Genomic DNA, 19,689 nt, shown 5'->3' on the forward strand with positions numbered 1-19,689 from the left:
AGCTCAGCTTGCTTGGGCTCCTGGTGGAGAGGGTCTGCTCCTTCATCCCACCCCTGTCCAGACTGATTGCTCCTTGTCCCATCAACTCACTGCCCACTTACTCTTTCCCACCCCCTCCAACACCATGGCTAATTTCCCTGCTCTCCTGTCCCAGGGTCTGGCCCATCTCCATGCCCACAAGGTCATCCATCGAGACATCAAGGGGCAGAATGTGCTGCTGACAGAGAATGCTGAGGTCAAGCTAGGTGCGCCGGCTCCTTCTGAGGCTGACGGGGCCCTTTCACCCCCAGAACAGAGAATGAGGCACCCCTTTTTCCCTCTGGTGGCTCAGGCCCAACTTCCTCCCTGTTGGGGAGGCTCACTCCCTCCCCGTTCCCCTCTCCCCCTGGAATGCCCTGCCTCCTGCTGAAAATCCCTCAGGAAGCTCCACACCTGTCACCTGTTATGGGCCAGGTGCTCTGCAGGTTGCTCTGGGGAGCTGGGATCTGATGACCCTCCTGCCTGGGATGCTGTGCGTGATCCTTTCACCGGGGTTTCTCTCTAAGATGCAGGAAGGTGGAATCGGGTGCTTCAGGATGTTGATGGGGTAAAGGAGGGTGCTGGAGTGTCTGGGTAGGGCCAGAACCTCAGCTGCCTCAGGCAAGTCCTGTATGTTCATGCAGGGATGTGAGGCAAGGGAGCAGGGATGACTCTCCACGCTGACCCCTCCCTCTCTGTCTTCACAGTGGATTTTGGGGTGAGTGCTCAGCTGGACCGCACCGTGGGCAGACGGAACACTTTCATTGGGACTCCCTACTGGATGGCTCCAGAGGTCATCGCCTGTGATGAGAACCCCGATGCCACCTACGATTACAGGGTATGGAGTGGAAAGTTGGGAGCATGGGGGCTGCCAAGGGCAGGAAGCAGTATGGGGACCATGGGGCCTGAGCAGGCTGGGGAACAAAGGAAGGTTGGATGATGTTAGCAGTGAGGGGCTGGGGAACATCTTATGGCAAGGCAAGTGTGGGTGGGAAGATGGGAGGGGTTGGAGAGCACTGCTGCAGGAAGGACGGTGACCCAGGAAGGCTCCTGAAGAGGCCAGGATGGTGGGTGAAGAGAGGTTGCAAGGCAGAGTTGTCGGGAATATTCACTTGTTCCTTCTCTCCTGTCTGTAGAGTGACATTTGGTCTCTAGGAATCACAGCCATCGAGATGGCAGAGGGCGCCCCCCGTAAGTTCTGAGTCTGCCGGGAGTGGGAGCGGAGGGAAAGCAAGGGCCCAGAGAGGGCTGTAGGGAGGAGCTGGGTCCTGGGACCCTGCTGAGGAAGGGTCCTGTAGCTCCAGTGCAGTGAAAGGGACTGAGGGCGTCTCTTCTGTGTCCAGCTCTGTGTGACATGCACCCCATGCGAGCCCTCTTCCTCATTCCTCGGAACCCTCCGCCCAGACTCAAGTCCAAGAAGTGGTAGGTCTCTGAGAGTGTGGGCTCTGGGAAGGAAGGTCCCTGGACAAGGTCATCCCCACCTTCATGCCCTCTGTGCTCAGGCTTGGATCTCACCAGAGAAGAGATTTTGGGGGGCAGAGGGCGGTGACTGGTGTTGGGATATGAAGACAGGAGGGATGTCAAGGTGGCTTGTGGATGAGTGATCCACCCTCTTTCTCCTGCACCCATCCCTTCTGAGGGGACCCTCCTAGTGTGAGCCACCACTGTTTCCAGGTCTAAGAAGTTCATTGACTTCATTGACACATGTCTCATCAAGACTTACCTGAGCCGCCCACCCACGGAGCAGCTGCTGAAGTTTCCCTTCATCCGGGACCAGCCCACGGAGCGGCAGGTCCGCATCCAGCTTAAGGACCACATTGACCGATCCCGGAAGAAGCGGGGTGAGAAAGGTCAGTGGGCAGGCTGGAGGGGCAGGTACTAGGGGACACTCCAGCCTGGCTCCTCTCTGCCAGCCCTGCTCACTCCTGGCTCCCCTTCCTGCTCCCCTCCTTGGCCCCAGCTCTCCCTGTCCAAGGAGATCGTTCTCAAACTTGCAACAGCCGAGGGGTTTTCCCTCCTTTCCCTCCCAATCTGGGTCAGCCCTCCAGAGGAGGACCGGCCTTTCACATCCTTATGAAAACTCCATGCTAAGCACATACGTGTGCGAGCCCAGGCACAGGCTCTGCCACACCTCAGCTGCCCAGGGACCCAGTCCTGGTCCCTGTCCGGGCCCACACCTGAGACACACTGTCCTCCCATTGCTCCCAGGAAGTGGGTGGGGCCCCTCATGCGTGCCCACCCAGACAGACCTTCTGGTTATGCCCACCCGAGGTTTCCCTAGCCCACGGCGGGGTCTGGGGCACTGGGTGAGTTAACAGCAGTGATCTCCCCTGCAGAGGAGACAGAATATGAGTACAGCGGCAGCGAGGAGGAAGACGACAGCCATGGAGAGGAAGGAGAGCCAAGGTAGGCCTGGCAGGCGGAGCGGGGGTTGGGGGGTCATCACTGAGTGGGGGGACTACAGTGGTGCTTGGCTTTGGAGATGCTCGGCCTGGGGGTGATGGGCACAGAGAGGTAGAGACTCCTAGAAACCAAATTCCCGAGTGCTAAGAAGTGGAACAAATGAGTGAGCAAGAGCTGGGGAGAGAGCAATTCAGGGTGAAGGTGGGGCGCAGCAGTAATAGGAAAGGAGGACAGGGCTGAAGACCGGGCAGAAGGGGACAGTGAGTCTCCTGGCCACCCGGGAGTGGCCAGAGGCAGAGGCTTTGATCCAGTTAAAGCACCCGCTCAGGCGGGCCCACGGGGTTGAGAGTGGGAACCAACAGGGTTCTGACCCCAACGCTTCTTTGTGCCACCCCTGCCCAGCTCCATCATGAACGTGCCTGGAGAGTCGACTCTACGCCGGGAATTTCTCCGCCTCCAGCAGGAAAATAAGAGCAACTCAGAGGCTTTAAAACAGCAGCAGCAGCTGCAGCAGCAGCAGCAGCGAGACCCCGAGGCACACATCAAACACCTGCTGCACCAGCGGCAGAGGCGCATAGAGGAGCAGAAGGAGGAGCGGCGCCGCGTGGAGGAGGTGGGCTGTCTCCCAAGGGCCCAGGCCTGGCGCGGCCTCCTGCTGACCTCCCCAGGGTCCATTAGGGCCTCAGGGAGAACAGGTTTTAAAATGCCTTAAATGGAGCCAGGCGCGGTGGCTCACGCCTGTAATCCCGGCACTTTGGGAGGCCGAGGCGTGCGGATGATGAGGTCAGGAGATCAAGACCATCCTGGCTAACACAGTGAAACCCCATCTCAACTAAAAATACAAAAAATTAGCCAGGCGTGGTGGCGGGCGCCTGTAGTCCCAGCTACTGGGGAGGCTGAGGCAGGAGAATGGCGTGAACCTGGGAGGCGGAGCTTGCAGTGAGCCGAGATCGTGCCACTGCACTCCAGCCTGGGCGACAGAGTGAGACTCCGCCTCAATAAAAATAAAATAAAATGCCTTAAATCAGTGGCATTTCTGTTGAAACAGTTACATGACTTCAAATTTCATGATTAGCTGGACTTAACAAAAAATGTGTCTAAATAATAGGCAATAGACCAGATGCGGTGGCTCACTTTCGGAGGCTGAGGTGGGTGGATCACCTGAGGTCAGGAGTTTTTGAGACCAGTCTGGCCAACATGGTGAAACATCAGCCGGGTGTGGTGGCGCGTGCCTGTAATCCCAGCTACTTGGGAGGCTGAGACAGGAGATTCACTTGAACCCGGGAGGCGGAGGTGAGCAGAGATCACACCACTGCACTCCAGCCTGGGTGACAGAGTGAGACTCCATCTCCAATACTACTACTACTAGTAATAATCCCGCAGCATCCACACTGTCCACCTGCTACCCCCAAAGCAGGCCCTCTCATTGTTGAACAAAAAATAATTTGCAAGAAAACCTGCTACAGAAGAGCCTTGTGCAGTTTTGAAAATATAGGCCGGGCGCGATGGCTCACGCCTGTAATCCCAGCACTTTGGGAGGCCAAGGCGGGTGGATCATGAGGTCAGGAGTTCAAGACCAGCCTGTCTAATATGGTGAAACCCCATCTCTACTAAAAATACCAAAAATTAGCCGGATGTGGGTGGCGCACACGCCTGTAGTCCCAGCTACTCGGGAGGCTGAGGCAGGAGAATCACTTGAACCCGGGAGGTGGAGGTAGTGAGCCGAGATCGCGCCACTGCACTCCAGCCTGGGGAACAGAGCAAGACTCTGTCTCAATAAATAAATAAATAAATAAATAAATAAATAAATAAATAAATAAATAAAATAAATATAGCGTTCAGATAGCATAGTGACAAAGTCCTATCTAACGGCGTGGAGAAGGCGTGCCAGCAACTTCATTGCAGGAATAGGCACAAGTTCCCTCAAGTGTAAGGGCCCCTTAGGGCTTGCGCTTTTGTTGTTGTAGGCAGTGGTGGCGGTGGTGGTTGTGGTAGACTTTGTGATCGGAAATACCGTGAAAGTCAAGTACCACCTGGGCATCGGGGCTTGCCAAGGAGCGGGCCAGGTCCCTTTTCTGTGCTTTCTGTGCACAGGCACCTGGTGCCCTCTTGTGGCCAAAGTCTATCGCTACGACCCGCTCTGTATGGACTTCAGGCAAAGGTCGGTTTTAGGCTAGGAGTGCTGGGGAGGCTTGTTTTGAGTTCGGGTTTTGTTTGTTGTTTAGTGGGGTGTGGGTAGGGGAAGGTGTTGTCTAGCTAAGCACACCCCACAGGCAGCTAAGCACACCCCACAGGCAGTGGTCAGTCTCAGCCTCTCTCATCACAGCTACTGGCTGTTTTCCCGAGCCCAGCCCCGCGGGCCCTTGGGTGGGGATGGGTATAGTCACAGAAACAAGCGCAAGCCTCCGTGGTGAGCAAGGAGAGCTCCCTCCCTGTCCATGGAGGGACAGTGCTGCCACGGTGTCCGGTATGGTCCTTAAGACCACCTGGCTCTCCCCATAGCAACAGCGGCGGGAGCGGGAGCAGCGGAAGCTGCAGGAGAAGGAGCAGCAGCGGCGGCTGGAGGACATGCAGGTTCTGCGGCGGGAGGAGGAGCGGCGGCAGGCGGAGCGTGAGCAGGTAGAGCGCCGCACCCACATCCCTGCCCTCCCGCCCTCCCGCTCCTGCTGCCTGCCACCCCTGCTCCCCGTGCCCTTCCCCCTTCTCTCCCCCCCACCCAGATTCCTCCTATCTTTTCTAGCTTCACTCTTTCTCTCTGTTTTCTCCCACCCTTCAACCCCAACCCTGGCCCCCTCCCTCCTCCTTCCCTGCCTCATTCCCATCTCTGTACCCCATCCCTGACTCTCCCTGGCCCCTTCCTCATCCCCCTCATTCCCTGTGCCCTCTTCTTCCCCATCTGTGCCGCGTGGCCCCCCGGGGCTCATGCCATCCCCTCCCCTACCTCTCTCTTACTCTTCCCCTGCACCCCCTCATCCTCCTCCTGCGGATCCCTTCCTCCTTCTCCAACTCGCTGCTGCTGCCCTCCTCCGCCTCTTCCTCCTTCCCTGCCCTCTGCCCCCCACCCTACACCCCGCCCCCCAGGAATATATTCGTCACAGGCTAGAGGAGGAGCAGCGACAGCTCGAGATCCTTCAGCAACAGCTGCTCCAGGAACAGGCCCTGCTGCTGGTAACGGGTCCCTCAGCGTCCTCTGGGAAGATGCTTTTCAGAGCTTCTTTGCTGGAACGGGATGGGAACACTTCAAGGGAAGGGATTCACCCAAGACATCAAGGGAATACATCTCCTCTCTAGGCAGTTGGAGAAAAGAGAGGGCATGCCTGCTCTAACTCCCAGGCCACACTCTGCTGAGCCCTCTCTCCCTACCCTTGGGCCCAGGAATACAAGCGGAAGCAGCTGGAGGAGCAGCGGCAGTCAGAGCGTCTCCAGAGGCAGCTGCAGCAGGAGCATGCCTACCTCAAGTCCCTGCAGCAGCAGCAACAGCAGCAGCAGCTTCAGAAACAGCAGCAGCAGCAGCTCCTGCCTGGGGACAGGAAGCCCCTGTACCATTATGGTCGGGGCATGAATCCCGCTGACAAACCAGCCTGGGCCCGAGAGGTACTCACTGCCTCCTTTGCCTCCTGAGACTGCAGTCCCACTGCCTGAGGCCTGGAGAGCCACAAGAAGTGGTGGTTCACAGTAGCAGGCACCGAGCAGGGGAAAGGAGCACACAGCACACAGCATAGGACAGGAGTGGTGAGGGCGGGCGGGACCCTCAGTTTTGAGAACAGGGAGGCAAGAGCTGCTGGCCTGCTTGACATCCCTTCACATCACAGGTAGAAGAGAGAACAAGGATGAACAAGCAGCAGAACTCTCCCTTGGCCAAGAGCAAGCCAAGCAGCACGGGGCCTGAGCCCTCCATCCCCCAGGCCTCCCCCGGACCTGCAGGACCCCTTTCCCAGACTCCTCCTATGCAGAGGCCGGTGGAGCCCCAGGAGGGACCGCACAAGGTGAGTCTCTCCCCACTCCTGTCTTAATGCAGACACAGGGAGCTTTGCTCAGAGCCGAGGTGCACACACACACACGCACACACACACCTGCTCAGCCCTGAGCCAGGATTCCAGAGCACAGGCTATGTGGACAGAGACACTCACCTGCTTCTTGCTGCCTATGTCTGTCCTGACTTAGCTGTCCTCAGGCTCAAGGAACCCCTTGTCCTTCAATGGAGTCCCTTCCCACCTCAGACCCCGATTTGCAGGTGGGGACCTGCCATGGAGCAGGCAGCCCACCCTCCCTGGTCTCTCCCTGCAGAGCCTGGTGGCACACCGGGTCCCACTGAAGCCATATGCAGCACCTGTACCCCGATCCCAGTCCCTGCAGGACCAGCCCACCCGAAACCTGGCTGCCTTCCCAGCCTCCCATGACCCCGACCCTGCCATCCCTGCACCCACTGCCACGCCCAGTGCCCGAGGAGCTGTCATCCGCCAGAATTCAGACCCCACCTCTGAAGGACCTGGCCCCAGCCCGAACCCCCCAGCCTGGGTCCGCCCAGATAACGAGGCCCCACCCAAGGTAAGGACAGCCTGTGGGCCCAGGGAAAAGCAAGGAACTAGTCATGAGGAGAAGGAGGGCAGTGAAGGGGCCGCATGGGGAAGAGTGCAGGGCGGGAAGCCAGAGAAAGCTAGGGCGCTGCCCAGCAGGGCTCAGCCGTCCAGCTGAGGAGGCAACGTGGAGGTGTGGCATTGATGCCCCTGGGGAGCGTGGGAACGGAGAAACGCCCAGGGTGTTTCGGGGCCGCTAAGGGGCAGACTTTGCGAGTTAGAACCGCAGCTCCAACCATCTCCCAGCTTCATAACCTTGAACGTATTCACTAACTTCCCTGAACCTCAGTTTTCTCATCCATCAAAGTGAGGAGCTCACCTCTCAGAGGTGAGGCTCAAACATCTCTGAAGTGCCCGTCGCAGCGCCAGCTCGCAGCACGTGGACTTCTCTCCACAGGTGCCTCAGAGGACCTCATCTATCGCCACTGCCCTTAACACCAGTGGGGCCGGAGGATCCCGGCCAGCCCAGGCAGTCCGTGCCAGGTAATGCCTGGGTAGGGCAATGCCTGGGTGAGGTCTGAGGACAGCCTAGGGAGTAGGGGGGCACAGGGACTTTACCAGCCTACCCACCTAGGGGTGGGCAAGCCCCAGCCCCATCACCTCAGCGCCCCCCCGCCCCCTCGGCACCCCTGTGCTCCCTTCACAGACCTCGCAGCAACTCCGCCTGGCAAATCTATCTGCAAAGGCGGGCAGAGCGGGGCACCCCAAAGCCTCCAGGGCCCCCTGCTCAGCCCCCTGGCCCGCCCAACGCCTCTAGGTAATGGAGTCGTCCCCCGACTCACTCCCACCTCTCACTTCTGCCACCTGCTTCCCTGGTGATGGCTCCCTCTGCAGTGCAGCTCAGCAACCCAGAGAGGGGAGCACCCTGCCTCCCTGACCCTGACTCTGCCCCCCAACAGTAACCCCGACCTCAGGAGGAGCGACCCTGGCTGGGAACGCTCGGACAGTGTCCTCCCAGCCTCGCACGGGCACCTCCCCCAGGCCGGCTCACTGGAGCGGAACCGCGTGGGAGGTACGTGAGCCAGGGCTGGGCAGCCTGCTCTGGGCCTGGAGTCTTATCAGGATGGACTCTGCCTTTGGTGGCTTTGGACTGGGACACCCACAGGGACAGGGAGGACCTGCGTGGGTATGGAACTCGGGGCTGAGTTCTGGGGCTCAGGGGCAAGGGGTCAGCCCAGGTGTGGGCTTGAGGCCATCCCTTGTCCAGGCATCAGTGACCTTTCTTCTTCCACCCTGCCATGTCCAGCCTCCTCCAAACTGGACAGCTCCCCAGTGCTCTCTCCTGGGGATAAAGCCAAGCCCGATGACCACCGCTCGCGGCCAGGCCGGCCCGCAGTGAGTCGCCTGGTGGCCGGCACCGCCTGCCTCATCCTGGTTTGGGGCTTAGCCCCAGGGAGCTGGGTGCCAGGGGGGGTCTCCGCGGATCTACTGGGAAGGGCTGTGGGGATGGAGGGACTGGTGCTTCTCATGCTACTAACCTTTTCTGACCTCTTTCCTAACATCTCTCCTGGCTCTTTCTTCCCCTGCGGCCCCTCCCAGAGCTATAAGCGAGCAATTGGTGAGGTTAGTGAGATGGGCCTGCTTGTGGGGGCCCCTCCTGTCACCCTGCTGGGGTGTCCCAGCACCCTTTGTCTGCCTCCACCCAGGCCCACCTTCTCCCTGCCCCTCACGTGGCTTCTCCCTGCAGGACTTCGTGTTGCTGAAAGAGCGGACCCTGGACGAGGCCCCTCGGCCTCCCAAGAAGGCCATGGACTACTCATCGTCCAGCGAGGAGGTGGAGAGCAGTGAGGATGACGAGGAGGAAGGCGAAGGCGGGCCATCAGAGGGGAGCAGAGACACCCCTGGGGGCCGGTACGGCATCGGGAGTGGGGCCCTCCCACTCCAAGGCACAGGGAAGGAGGGGAAGTGGCAGTGGGGGAGAGGTAGGGCTTTGGGGCAAGTCTGAGGGAGAACAGCGTCCTTCTCTAGAGAGTGGGGTGAGGGTGCAGGTTCCTGTCTCTCTCCCGCTGCCCTGTGTGTTGTGGGGTGGCCTCTTCAAGTGCCTGTCTGCTCCTGTGCCAGCCTGCCCTGTGTGCCATGCAGGGAAGCACCTCACGGTGGAACAGGGACTACCCCGTGAGGGTGGAGCAGGTTGTGTTTTGAATAGAGACAAAAGCCTGGGCTCTGGCTGCCATCTGCTGCCTTTGGCACTTCTGTGGCCACGGGCAGGACCTGGAGAGGCCCCACCTTCCTCTCTCACAGCAGCGATGGGGATACAGACAGCGTCAGCACCATGGTGGTCCACGACGTCGAGGAGATCACCGGGACCCAGCCCCCATACGGGGGTGGCACCATGGTGGTCCAGCGTGTGAGTGAGCCTCCGCTGCCTCCCCTGTACCTGTGTGTGCCCTCCTCAGCCCCGTGCCGACTGCCCTCTGTCCTGTAGACCCCTGAGGAGGAGCGGAACCTGCTGCATGCTGACAGCAACGGGTATACAAACCTGCCTGACGTGGTGCAGCCCAGCCACTCACCCACCGAGAACAGCAAAGGCCAAAGCCCGCCCTCGAAGGATGGGAGCAGTGACGTAAGTGGGCCGGAGGCAGGTCTGCTGGGAGAGAAGAGCCCGGGCGGTGGGCAGGAGGTCTGGGTGCTGGGTCACGGCGGAGGATGGGGCGGAGCGCTGGGAGCTGGACAATGGGGGTGCCAGTTGGGGAGCTGGAGCCTGGGAACAGCAGCAGGGGCAGGGCCGCAGCTGGACTTGCACTTGTTTGCCTGACTGCTGTCCCCCCCACCACAGTACCAGTCTCGTGGGCTGGTAAAGGCTCCTGGCAAGAGCTCGTTCACGATGTTTGTGGATCTAGGGATCTACCAGCCTGGAGGCAGTGGGGACACCATCCCCATCACAGGTGAGGACCAGAGGACAGACCTGCCATGAGGCTGGGGTCCAGGGGCAGCCTGGAGGGGAGCATGATGGTCTTGAGACGCAGCCTCACAAAGCCACGGGACCTCTCCCTTGGGCCCTAGCACCTGCCCGGGCAGAGAGAAGGAAGGGCCTCTGCGACCCCTCCACAGGAGAGAAAATGCTCACAGTAGCCAGGGGACCTGGGCAAAGACTCAAAGCTAGCAAGTGACAGAAATGGGACTTGAGCCAGGCCTTCTGACTCAAAAGGGGGGTCCAGCACTCTATCCACCTCTCCCGTGCACCCCTTCTCCTCCCGTCTTTCTCCTTTCTGTGTATTATGAGGCGCCAAGACCTGATATAGGGGATGGAGGTAGAAAGAGATGGGGTGAGAAGCTGCAGCCCCTCCTCCCGCCTCCTCCTCCTTCTGGCAGCCCTAGTGGGTGGAGAGGGCACTCGGCTCGACCAGCTGCAGTACGACGTGAGGAAGGGTTCTGTGGTCAACGTGAATCCCACCAACACCCGGGCCCACAGTGAGACCCCTGAGATCCGGAAGTACAAGAAGCGATTCAACTCTGAGATTCTGTGTGCAGCCCTTTGGGGTAAGCCAGGGCAGGGATAGCTGAGGGGGCTCTGGCGTGGCTCCCATGCTCCTGGTTAGGCGAGGGCCTGGCTGAGCCTCTGACCTGCCCAAGGGCTCCTATTGCAGGGGTCAACCTGCTGGTGGGCACGGAGAACGGGCTGATGTTGCTGGACCGAAGTGGGCAGGGCAAGGTGTACGGACTCATTGGGCGGCGACGCTTCCAGCAGATGGACGTGCTGGAGGGGCTCAACCTGCTCATCACCATCTCAGGTACAGGTGCGGCGAGTGGGGGAGGGAGGAGGGGCTCAGCTCCCTGGCGCTGTCACCGTCTTCTGCCCGGGAGGAGGGCAGCCTTGGTCCAGGCACTGGAAGGTGAAGCGGCACTTTCTCACCCCTTGTGGCATGCCGACAGAGGAGGCCGGGGCGGTGGCAGCCGGGCCTCAGATGAGAACGGGGGGTGTGTCTGTCTGTCCGTCCCTCAGGGAAAAGGAACAAACTGCGGGTGTATTACCTGTCTTGGCTCCGGAACAAGATTCTGCACAATGACCCAGAAGTGGAGAAGAAGCAGGGCTGGACCACCGTCGGGGACATGGAGGGCTGCGGGCACTACCGTGTCGGTGAGGATGTCCCCGCTGAGTGGCCAGCACATACTTGTTCATGAAGAGAGAGAAATGGGCCTGGGTTTAGTGGCTGAGAAAGCTTGGGAGCCAGGGACTTGGGGCCTGGGTGGGGCAGTGTAGTGACAGACCACGGGGAGGCGCCCGTGGCCCAAGAAGGGAAGCCTCAGCATCCTTCTTCTCTCCGGCCCCCAGTGAAATATGAGCGGATTAAGTTCCTGGTCATCGCCCTCAAGAGCTCCGTGGAGGTGTATGCCTGGGCCCCCAAACCCTACCACAAATTCATGGCCTTCAAGGTAACCTCAGCCTCGGCCCCTAGCGCCATCTGGAGTCCCAGCGCCTCTCCCCGTGTCCCTGAGCCCTCCTCTCCTCCGCTTCTCTGCAGTCCTTTGCCGACCTCCCTCACCGCCCTCTGCTGGTCGACCTGACAGTAGAGGAGGGGCAGCGGCTCAAGGTCATCTATGGCTCCAGTGCTGGCTTCCATGCTGTGGATGTCGACTCGGGGAACAGCTATGACATCTACATCCCTGTGCACGTGAGCTTGGCGGGGCTGCTGGAGGAGTGGGTTCGCCCAGTCTGGGCACCAGACACGGAGACTCCAGCCCACCTCCTTCTCCCCAGATCCAGAGCCAGATCACGCCCCATGCCATCATTTTCCTCCCCAACACCGACGGCATGGAGATGCTGCTGTGCTACGAGGACGAGGGTGTCTACGTCAACACATACGGGCGGATCATTAAGGATGTGGTGCTGCAGTGGGGAGAGATGCCCACCTCTGTGGGTGAGTGAGCTGCCGCCCTCCCAGCCACATGCCCCTGAGGTGGCCCCGGGGTGCAGCCTGCTCAGCCCCTCACCTGTTTTCCCCACAGCCTACATCTGCTCCAACCAGATAATGGGCTGGGGTGAGAAAGCCATTGAGATCCGCTCTGTGGAGACGGGCCACCTGGACGGGGTCTTCATGCACAAACGAGCCCAGAGGCTCAAGTTCCTGTGTGAGCGGAATGACAAGGTGGGAGTCTCCTTCCCTCTGAATGCCCTGCCGTCCGGCTGCTGTGACCCCAGGCCCCCGGGCAGAGGTCTGGGGAGAGGATGGTCGTGGTGTCTCCCTGAAAGCGGGCCCCTCTGGGAGTTCGGAAGGCAGTCAGCCACTACCACTGCCCTGCGCTCCCTTCAGTTCTGAGGACTTTCCAGCTGGCGCCCAGGGGGCTGGTAGTGCACCCTCTCCCCTAACATCCTGGCCTTTCCTCCGGGTGAGGGGCACTGTGAGTCTCCTCCTGCAGTCTCTCTCCCCCTCACCTCTTCTGCCACCCCTTCTTCCCTTCTCCCCGCTTCTTCCCCTCTCCCAGTTAATTGAGACCCCTGACCCCAGCCCGTGGTGACTCCTTCTCTTGCCCCACCCAGGTGTTTTTTGCCTCAGTCCGCTCTGGGGGCAGCAGCCAAGTTTACTTCATGACTCTGAACCGTAACTGCATCATGAACTGGTGACGGGGCCCTGGGCTGGGGCTGTCCCACACTGGACCCAGCTCTCCCCCTGCAGCCAGGCTTCCTGGGCCGCCCCTCTTTCCCCTCCCTGGGCTTTTGCTTTTACTGGTTTGATTCACTGGAGCCTGCTGGGAACGTGACCTCTGACCCCTGATGCTTTCGTGATCACGTGACCATCCTCTTCCCCAACATGTCCTCTTCCCAAAACTGTGCCTGTCCCCAGCTTCTGGGGAGGGACACAGCTTCCCCTTCCCAGGAATTGAGTGGGCGTAGCCCCTTCCCCCTTTTCTCCATTTAACAGGAGAGTGCTTGGGGCTTGAACCCCTTACCCCACTGCTGCTGACTGGGCAGGGCCCTGGACCCCTTTATTTGCACGTCAGGGGAGCCGGCTCCCCCCTTGAATGTACCAGACCCTGGGGGGGGGTCACTGGGCCCTAGATTTTTGGGGGGTCACCAGCCACTCCAGGGGCAGGGACCATTTCTTCATTTTCTGAAAGCACTTTAATGATTCCCCTTTCCCCAAACTCCAGGGAATGGAGGGGGGACCCCGCCAGCCAAAACATTCCCCCCTTTCCCAACCCCCATCTCCTCCTCTTCTAGCCCATGCCCTTCCCCGGTAGAGGGAGGGAGCAGGGAGCCCTCACTCTCCACACCCCTTGCTTGCATCTGTATATAGTGTGAGCAGCAAGTAACCCTCCTCCTCCCTCCCCCCACCCCTCCTCAATGTAGTGGCCTTGGATATCCTGTTTGTTAATAAAGACAATTCAACCAGCTCCCACTATGCAGGCCCCATTTTATTGCTCTCTCTCTGTCCTGTATACTAGGCAGAGAGAGCCTCCAGGGTGCAGAAGAAAGGGGCAGGGTGGGCTGGGATCTGCAATGAGTGAGCCTCATGGGGGTTGGGATGGGCAGTGCTGGGCCAAGAAAACCTAGAAGAAATGACTGCAGGAGGACCAGGGCAGCCTCAGCCCTAAACTTGTGGGCCAGAGGGCCACTGGCACTGAAGGGGTTTGGTTCCCACCAGCTCCAGCAGAGCCAGACCAGGGAAGAAGAGGGTTTCCTGGCTCCAGCCTCCCTATGTGCAAGTCCTGCAAAGGGGTCTCCTGTTTGGCTATGAGATGAACAAAGGTAGTAGCTCACAAGCTGGCAGCCTCCAGAGTCCCCTGGGGCTGGGCCTGAGAAAGGCTGGGAGGTCAGCAAGGCGGAATGAAGGGCAGTCCTTGCTTTCTGGAACACTGGCACCTGAGAGCCTGTATGAATCGTTTCCTCCTGCTGACCCCTGGACTGGGGCCAGGCCTACACACACCAAGGGGTGGGCACACACCATTCTTCTTGTGAAGTTCACAAAATACAGATTGATCAGCCGTGGGAAGGGATCATAATGCCGTGGTGGGCCGGCATGTTTCAGAATCAGTTTCCTACTGGAGAGGGGTGGGAAGTTGAAGTCGGTGCGCACTAAGGCTGGATACACGGCGGGTACGGGAGATCAGGCACTCGGTTGAAGTAGGCCCCGAGGAAGATGAGGCTGGAGCCCACGCTGAAGAGCACCAGAGCGGCCCAGAAGCAGATGTTGTCAAGGGCATTCCCCATGCGCACCCAGTCGGACACTTCCTGGGGAAGGGATGGCACAGTCAGTAAAGAGGCAGCTGCTGGAGCCAGCTGCATGGGAGACAGTGGGGGACCTCTGCCGCGCTCCACCCGCCTCTGGCTCCCGTCCCACCTCGCCGGTGGCCTCCTGATCTCTCGTGCTCTCGGCCACGAAGTTCACAGCATCCACACAGCAGCGGACCTCGGGGGCGGCGGCGCCCAGGCTCTGGCAGAAGGCAGCTGGCGGGGAAAACACCGGGGTGGGCCGTTAGGAGCCTCCCCCGTGGCAGGCACCCCCCGCAGCCCGCCGGGCCACTGTGCTCACCCGTCCAGGTCCCGTGCCGGTGCCTCTGCCCCTCAAACACGAGCTCGCTCCGCGGCTTTTTTAGTATCAGTTCCTCCGCGCGGAGCAATAAGCCCACAGACGACGCCCGCCTTGGAGGCGAGGCGGCTCGGGGAGCCTCGGGGGGCAGCGGGGAGCCCAGCAGGCGCGGCAGCAGCTCCAGGAGAACCTGGGTTAGAGGCGGGGCTTAGGGGGCGGGGTTAGTAGTAAGCTCCACCCCCACCCGGGCCGCACCGCCCCCTCCGCACTTACGTGGCGCAGCCGCGGGGACATGGCGTGGGTCGTGGGCGTCCGCAGGGACACGTTGAGCACGATGACGCAATTCATGACAATGAGCGTGGCGACCACCATGACGAAAATAAGGAACCTGAGGAGCCCAGAATGCATGACATCACCGCTCCCCCTCCCAGCTACGGAAGGCGCCACGCGCTCTCTGACCTCACAAACACGGCTTTTCCTGGCACGGGTTGGTTACGCCCTCCAGCTGCGCCCCCTGCGCGACGACAGACGCATCCCCCAGCCCTTCTCCCGTCCTACCACTTGTGGCAGCCATGAAGGGAACCCCCAGCTCCCTGGACACCCTGATGTGGATCTACCACTTCCACAGCTCCACCGAGGTGAGGCTACGCCCGCCGAGGGCGGCACCTCGAGACTTTCTGGGTAGGTCTCCTGCGCGCCCTGTGACCCTTGCCCTGCTACTGCTCTGCTCCTTCTCCAGGTGGCCCTCCAGCCCCCGCTTCTGTCTTCCCTGGAACTCTCCGTGGCCGCAGCCCATGAATATCTGGAGCAGAGGTTCAGAGAGCTGAAATCCCTGGAGCCACCGGAGCTGAATATGCAGGGGATGCTGCCTGCCCCGAAGCCCACCCTGGGGCTGGTGTTAAGAGAAGCCGCAGCCAGCCTCGTGAGCTTTGGCGCCACCTTGTTAGAGGTGGGGTACTGGGGGGCTCAGGATACGCGGTGATCAGGCAGCGGGAGCAAGGACCTCTGCCTCCCCGCTAACCCCTGTGCTCCCAATGCAGATCTCAGCCCTGTGGCTGCAGCAGGAGGCACGGCGACTAGACAGCAGCGCGGGCCCAGCCCCAGACGGCGGGGATCCGGGTGCAGCTCTGAGCCGGGTAGCCCAGGCCGCGGGGCAGGGGACTCGGCAAGCTGGGGCTGCGATGGGCGCCGGCGCCCGGCTTCTAGTCCAAGGAGCGTGGCTATGCCTGTGTGGACGGGGTCTGCAGGGGTCTGCCTCATTCCTGCGACAGTGGCAACAGCAGCTAGGCCTCGGAATCCCCGGAGAACCAGTGAGCTCGGGATGCGGGGTGAGTTGGGGGCCAGAGGCGGCGGCGGCGGCGGCGGCGGCGGCGGCGGGGCTAGGGAGGCACTGAGCCGGACCGTCCCTCAACAGAGCTACTCAGACCTCCAGGTGACGTCCAGCAGCAGTGAGAACGGCAGCGGACCAGGGACTCCATCCCCGTCCCAGCCCCACCCGGCGTCCGAATAAAGCCCAGGGCGGGGCGAGACAGCCAGAGCTTCTCCCGCGGTCTCTGGGTTTTGGCCACGCCCCCACCCGACAACCCCCCCCCTTGGCCCCGCCCTTCACACTGGCCACGCCCCCGCGGGGGTCACAGCCCAGACCTGCTCCGCCCTTACCTGCCCAGGAGCGGCACGCTCAGAGACGTCTCTGGGATTTTCTGGGCAATGAGGAACAAGAAGACGGTCTGGGCGAGCAGGACGTTGATGGAGACCGTGCATTTCTGGCCGCCGGCTGGAGGGAGAGCCGGTGAGAACGGGCCCCGCCTCCCGGGAGCGACCCCGGGTTTGGGTGTGGGTTCGGGGCCACTGCTTACCCTGCGCCGGCAGGAAGTAGGCGAGAAGCACCAGGCCCGAGATGAGCACACAGGGCACGATGATGTTAATGACGTAGAAGAGCGGCTTCCGGCGGATGATGAGCGAGTAGACGACGTCAGTCTCCCCTGGGCCGTCGGTGGCGCCACTGTCGTGGCGGCGGATCACCCCCGGGCAGAAGTCGATGGCCCACTCGCCGTTCTCTGCGGGACGTGGGCAGGGTCAGCCGGCTGACGGCGGGCTGAAGAGGAGGCTGCGGCTGTCTGCACCAGGGTCATGGGCCGTCAGGGTGGGGGCAATTCGGGCAGAAAAGGGCATTCTCGTTGAGGGTATGGAAAGCCAGAAGGCAGGACTAGAGTAACAATCGAGAATGATTTCAGGACAGGGGTAAGCTAAACCCGGTTGCGGAAGTCATCCTCCAGTGGCATTGGTCTGGGGCAAGCCCACCCTGGAAGTCCCCTCTCTGGACCCCGTCTAGAAGCGGGTTTTTCTGAGCAGGCGGGGGCTTCACCAGTATAGGCCTCAGTGTCGATGTCGATCTTGTTGATGGTCTCACCGTAGTCGTCCACAGCAAAGGTGAACTCCACTTCTTCGGCATTGTACGTCTGAGAGCTGCGGAGCCAGGGCCGGGAGCCCACCCCCCAAGCTCTGACCCGGGCCCCAGCCTCAGACCCTGCCCTGGAAGCTGGGATCTAGCGGGGTCACGAGGCCCCACCCCTTCACCCAGGCCCAGCCCGCGCGCCACTGTTCCCACCTCTACCTAGCACCCGCTCCAGCGTCCCACCCTGTGCCTACAACTGGCTCCACCTCCAGCGCGAAGCCCCGCCCCGAGGGCGGTGCTTCCACTTGGCCCCGCCCCCACACAGGCCCCTCCCATAACCGTCCGGGCCTCGGAGTAACTCTTTCCCACCGGAAAATAAGCGAACAGTTCTGCCAATCGAAGGGGAAGTAGGTGACCTCCACAGCGCAGACGCTGCGGTAGATGGCCGGAGGCAACCACGTCACGGAGCCGTCCTCGTAGACCAGCACGTTGACGTCGTAGGCCACGCCGAACTGGCCATCAATACTGTGGGCTCGGGGAAACCGAGCTTTTTGCACAGATCTGCACCCTCTCGGAGTACCCCCCCTTCCCCAACCAAGTCCAGCCCGCACCCCAGGCCGGCTTCCCTCCAGCCTGGCATCCGGCCCGGTTCTCACTTGTTTTCCAGAACAATCTCTGGCAGCCACACGAGTTCTGAAGGGACTCGCAGAACTTCTATGCCCCCAAAGTCGTCCTTGCTGTAGTTGAGTCGGTAATCCTGCCAATCCTAAGGGGTGGGGGACGGAAGGACGCGTGCCCTGCATCTCCCACCTGGCGTTGCCTGGGAGGGGTGTGGGGGAAAAGGAGTCCCCTGGACAAGACCTAACACTGTTCCCCAGATTTGACTCACGATTCCGATCCAGACGTTAGTGGTGAGAGTCTCCTCTTTTTCATTCTGCAGATGGGAGATGGGGATGATTGAAGTGAGATTTCAGGGCCAGAAGTGATCTTTAGGACCAAGCTCAGCGGTTGGGGCCAGAAGTGGGGTTTTTGGCTTGTGATGAGGGTGGGGATATCTTACCAGTGAGATGAGATTCGTCAGGGTGACCTTGAGGCTGATGGTGACAGTATCCTCAGGCTCCCGCACTGGCCGGCTTCCTGAGTCATAGTTGTCGAAGAGATGGTGATAAAGACGCAGTTCTTCGTTCTTCCCCACACCGCTGCCTGCGATGGGGTCAAGCAGGAAGGGTCATTGGCAATAATGAAGAGGCTGAATTACCTCTCCTCTCTGTTTCCCCTGGGTCCTCACAGGCCTCTGAGGCTGTGTATTATCCGTATCTGTCTCCTAAACCAATTATACTGTGCCTGGGAACCAAATACTGTGTCTCAGTCTTCATCTTGGTCTCTGTCTTTGCCTCCCCAGTCCCTTTATGTCGGTATCTGTGTGACCAATTGCCTCCCACCCCGGCCCCTGTCCATACCGAGGAGCCCCAAGAGGAGCAGGACCCCAAGAGGAGCCCCTGCCATCCTGCTGCCTGGTTCTCAGGATTATTCTGAGCTCTGGAAGGCTTGGAGGGGGCAGGCCAGGGTGCATGTGTGAGGGGGAGGAGGGTGTTAGTTCCGGGCTGTTAGGGGACTGTCACCTAATCCTCTACTCACTCCTGCTGCAGCTGGGGACATTTTGGCTGCTTCCAGAGGCAGCTGCCCCATCCTGTGTTTCCTGCCCCTGCCCCGCCCCAGTCCAGCGTCCTTTGCCTGGTCTTTGGCCAGCTCCCCAGCCACACATGTGAGCCTCTCCTGAGAGGCACCTGCAACCACAAACCTAGTAGCAGAGGGTGGGAGACACTGCTTTCAACAGGCACTGATGTCCTTTGAGTAAGCTGCCCTGTGTAGGTGACCCTGCCCGATGAACACATCTGGGGATGTGACACACCCCTTGCCTCCCATTCTCCCCCATGTGGAACACACACTATCACCACCCAAGCTCACAATGCCTTTCCTGCCAGCAGAGTGGCAAAAATCAGCCTCCATAAAGACCTGATAAAGAGACAGGTGGTCACAGGCGATTGGCCCTGCGGTAACAGGGATTTCACCTAGCAAAGGAGATCATGTAAAGGGCCCACCTCCTTCCACAACCTGATCTCCAGGTTTGCCCATCCCCAGCCCCTCTGGATGTGAGCACCAACCGGAGACTTTGTTTCTCCTTGTCTGTCCCTGCTGCCACCTTGTGGTCACAGATGATAGTACCGTCTTCCCCATCCTACTCTCCTAAACACACACACACACACCTGATGACACCTTAATTGATCCTTTCGATTTTTTTTTGAGTCTAGCTCTGTCGAGTTTCACTCTTGTTGCCCAGGCTGGAGTGCAATGGCGCAATCTCGGCTCACTGCAACCTCTGCCTCCTGGGTTCAAGAGATTCTCCTGCCTCAACCTCCCGAGTAGCTGGGACTACAGGCACATGCCACCACAACCAGCTAATTTTTGTATTTTTTAGTAGAGATGGGGTTTCACCATGTTGGCCAGGATGGTCTCGATCTCCTGACCGCGTGATCCGCCTGCCTCGGCCTCCCAAAGTGCTGGGATTATAGGCGTGAGCCACTGCGCCCAGCCTCTTTGTTGGTTCTTTCTTTTGTTTTTTTTTTTTTTTTTTGCAGGGGGTTAGGGGAGAGGATCTCATTCTGTCACCCAGACTGGAGTGCAGTGGCACCATCATAGTTCACTGTAGCCTCTGAAACTCCTGGGCTGAAGCAATCCTCCTCCCAGCTTCCCAAAGGGTTAAGATTACAGGCATGAGCCACCACGCCCGGCCTCAGTGTTTCTTAATGCCTTCTTGAACCATTTT

The 19,689-nt window shown here is 60.2% G+C and overlaps 3 protein-coding genes across 9 annotated transcripts in view; 2 read left to right on the forward strand and 1 right to left on the reverse strand.

Moving 5' to 3' along the window:
- Window positions 1-13,337, forward strand: part of MINK1 (misshapen like kinase 1) — a 69,277-nt gene extending 55,940 nt beyond the window's left edge. For 2 of the 7 annotated variants that reach the window (XM_025362025.1, XM_025362024.1), the window contains 26 exons: window positions 155-245; window positions 726-856; window positions 1,155-1,209; window positions 1,362-1,440; window positions 1,693-1,868; window positions 2,355-2,424; window positions 2,824-3,034; window positions 4,924-5,040; window positions 5,797-6,015; window positions 6,234-6,407; window positions 6,709-6,969; window positions 7,396-7,481; window positions 7,898-8,010; window positions 8,245-8,333; window positions 8,686-8,849; window positions 9,240-9,345; window positions 9,424-9,561; window positions 9,775-9,883; window positions 10,311-10,478; window positions 10,586-10,729; window positions 10,942-11,076; window positions 11,272-11,372; window positions 11,462-11,611; window positions 11,698-11,857; window positions 11,946-12,085; window positions 12,478-13,337. In XM_025362025.1, coding sequence (XP_025217810.1) covers window positions 155-245; window positions 726-856; window positions 1,155-1,209; window positions 1,362-1,440; window positions 1,693-1,868; window positions 2,355-2,424; window positions 2,824-3,034; window positions 4,924-5,040; window positions 5,797-6,015; window positions 6,234-6,407; window positions 6,709-6,969; window positions 7,396-7,481; window positions 7,898-8,010; window positions 8,245-8,333; window positions 8,686-8,849; window positions 9,240-9,345; window positions 9,424-9,561; window positions 9,775-9,883; window positions 10,311-10,478; window positions 10,586-10,729; window positions 10,942-11,076; window positions 11,272-11,372; window positions 11,462-11,611; window positions 11,698-11,857; window positions 11,946-12,085; window positions 12,478-12,561 — 3,471 coding nt within the window. In that variant the 3' untranslated portion in view covers window positions 12,562-13,337. Of the gene's footprint in view, window positions 1-154; window positions 246-725; window positions 857-1,154; window positions 1,210-1,361; window positions 1,441-1,692; window positions 1,869-2,354; window positions 2,425-2,823; window positions 3,035-4,923; window positions 5,041-5,796; window positions 6,016-6,233; window positions 6,408-6,708; window positions 6,970-7,395; window positions 7,482-7,644; window positions 7,756-7,897; window positions 8,011-8,244; window positions 8,334-8,537; window positions 8,562-8,685; window positions 8,850-9,239; window positions 9,346-9,423; window positions 9,562-9,774; window positions 9,884-10,310; window positions 10,479-10,585; window positions 10,730-10,941; window positions 11,077-11,271; window positions 11,373-11,461; window positions 11,612-11,697; window positions 11,858-11,945 lie in introns of all 7 variants that reach the window. The other 5 variants (XM_025362020.1, XM_025362021.1, XM_025362023.1 and 2 more) reach the window with 5 other exon arrangements.
- CHRNE (cholinergic receptor nicotinic epsilon subunit) lies at window positions 13,043-18,373 on the reverse strand. Its single transcript, XM_025362026.1, has 12 exons — window positions 18,323-18,373; window positions 17,923-18,065; window positions 17,752-17,796; window positions 17,519-17,628; window positions 17,232-17,387; window positions 16,833-16,933; window positions 16,324-16,524; window positions 16,127-16,241; window positions 14,741-14,855; window positions 14,471-14,657; window positions 14,279-14,385; window positions 13,043-14,169 (listed from the first exon to the last, which is right to left on the reverse strand). Exons 1-12 carry the CDS (start codon window positions 18,366-18,368, stop codon window positions 14,014-14,016), a joined length of 1,482 nt encoding a protein of 493 aa, XP_025217811.1. The 5' UTR covers window positions 18,369-18,373; the 3' UTR covers window positions 13,043-14,013.
- C16H17orf107 (chromosome 16 C17orf107 homolog) lies at window positions 14,691-16,039 on the forward strand. The gene is made up of 3 exons (XM_025362027.1): window positions 14,691-15,105; window positions 15,207-15,416; window positions 15,508-16,039. The coding sequence occupies exons 1-3, from the start codon at window positions 15,040-15,042 to the stop codon at window positions 15,859-15,861; spliced, it is 630 nt and encodes a 209-aa protein (XP_025217812.1). The 5' UTR covers window positions 14,691-15,039; the 3' UTR covers window positions 15,862-16,039.
- Window positions 18,374-19,689: the final 1,316 nt, after the last annotated feature.

The sequence above is a fragment of the Theropithecus gelada genome, chromosome 16 (assembly GCF_003255815.1).
Source record: "Theropithecus gelada isolate Dixy chromosome 16, Tgel_1.0, whole genome shotgun sequence".
Taxonomy (NCBI): domain Eukaryota; kingdom Metazoa; phylum Chordata; class Mammalia; order Primates; family Cercopithecidae; genus Theropithecus; species Theropithecus gelada.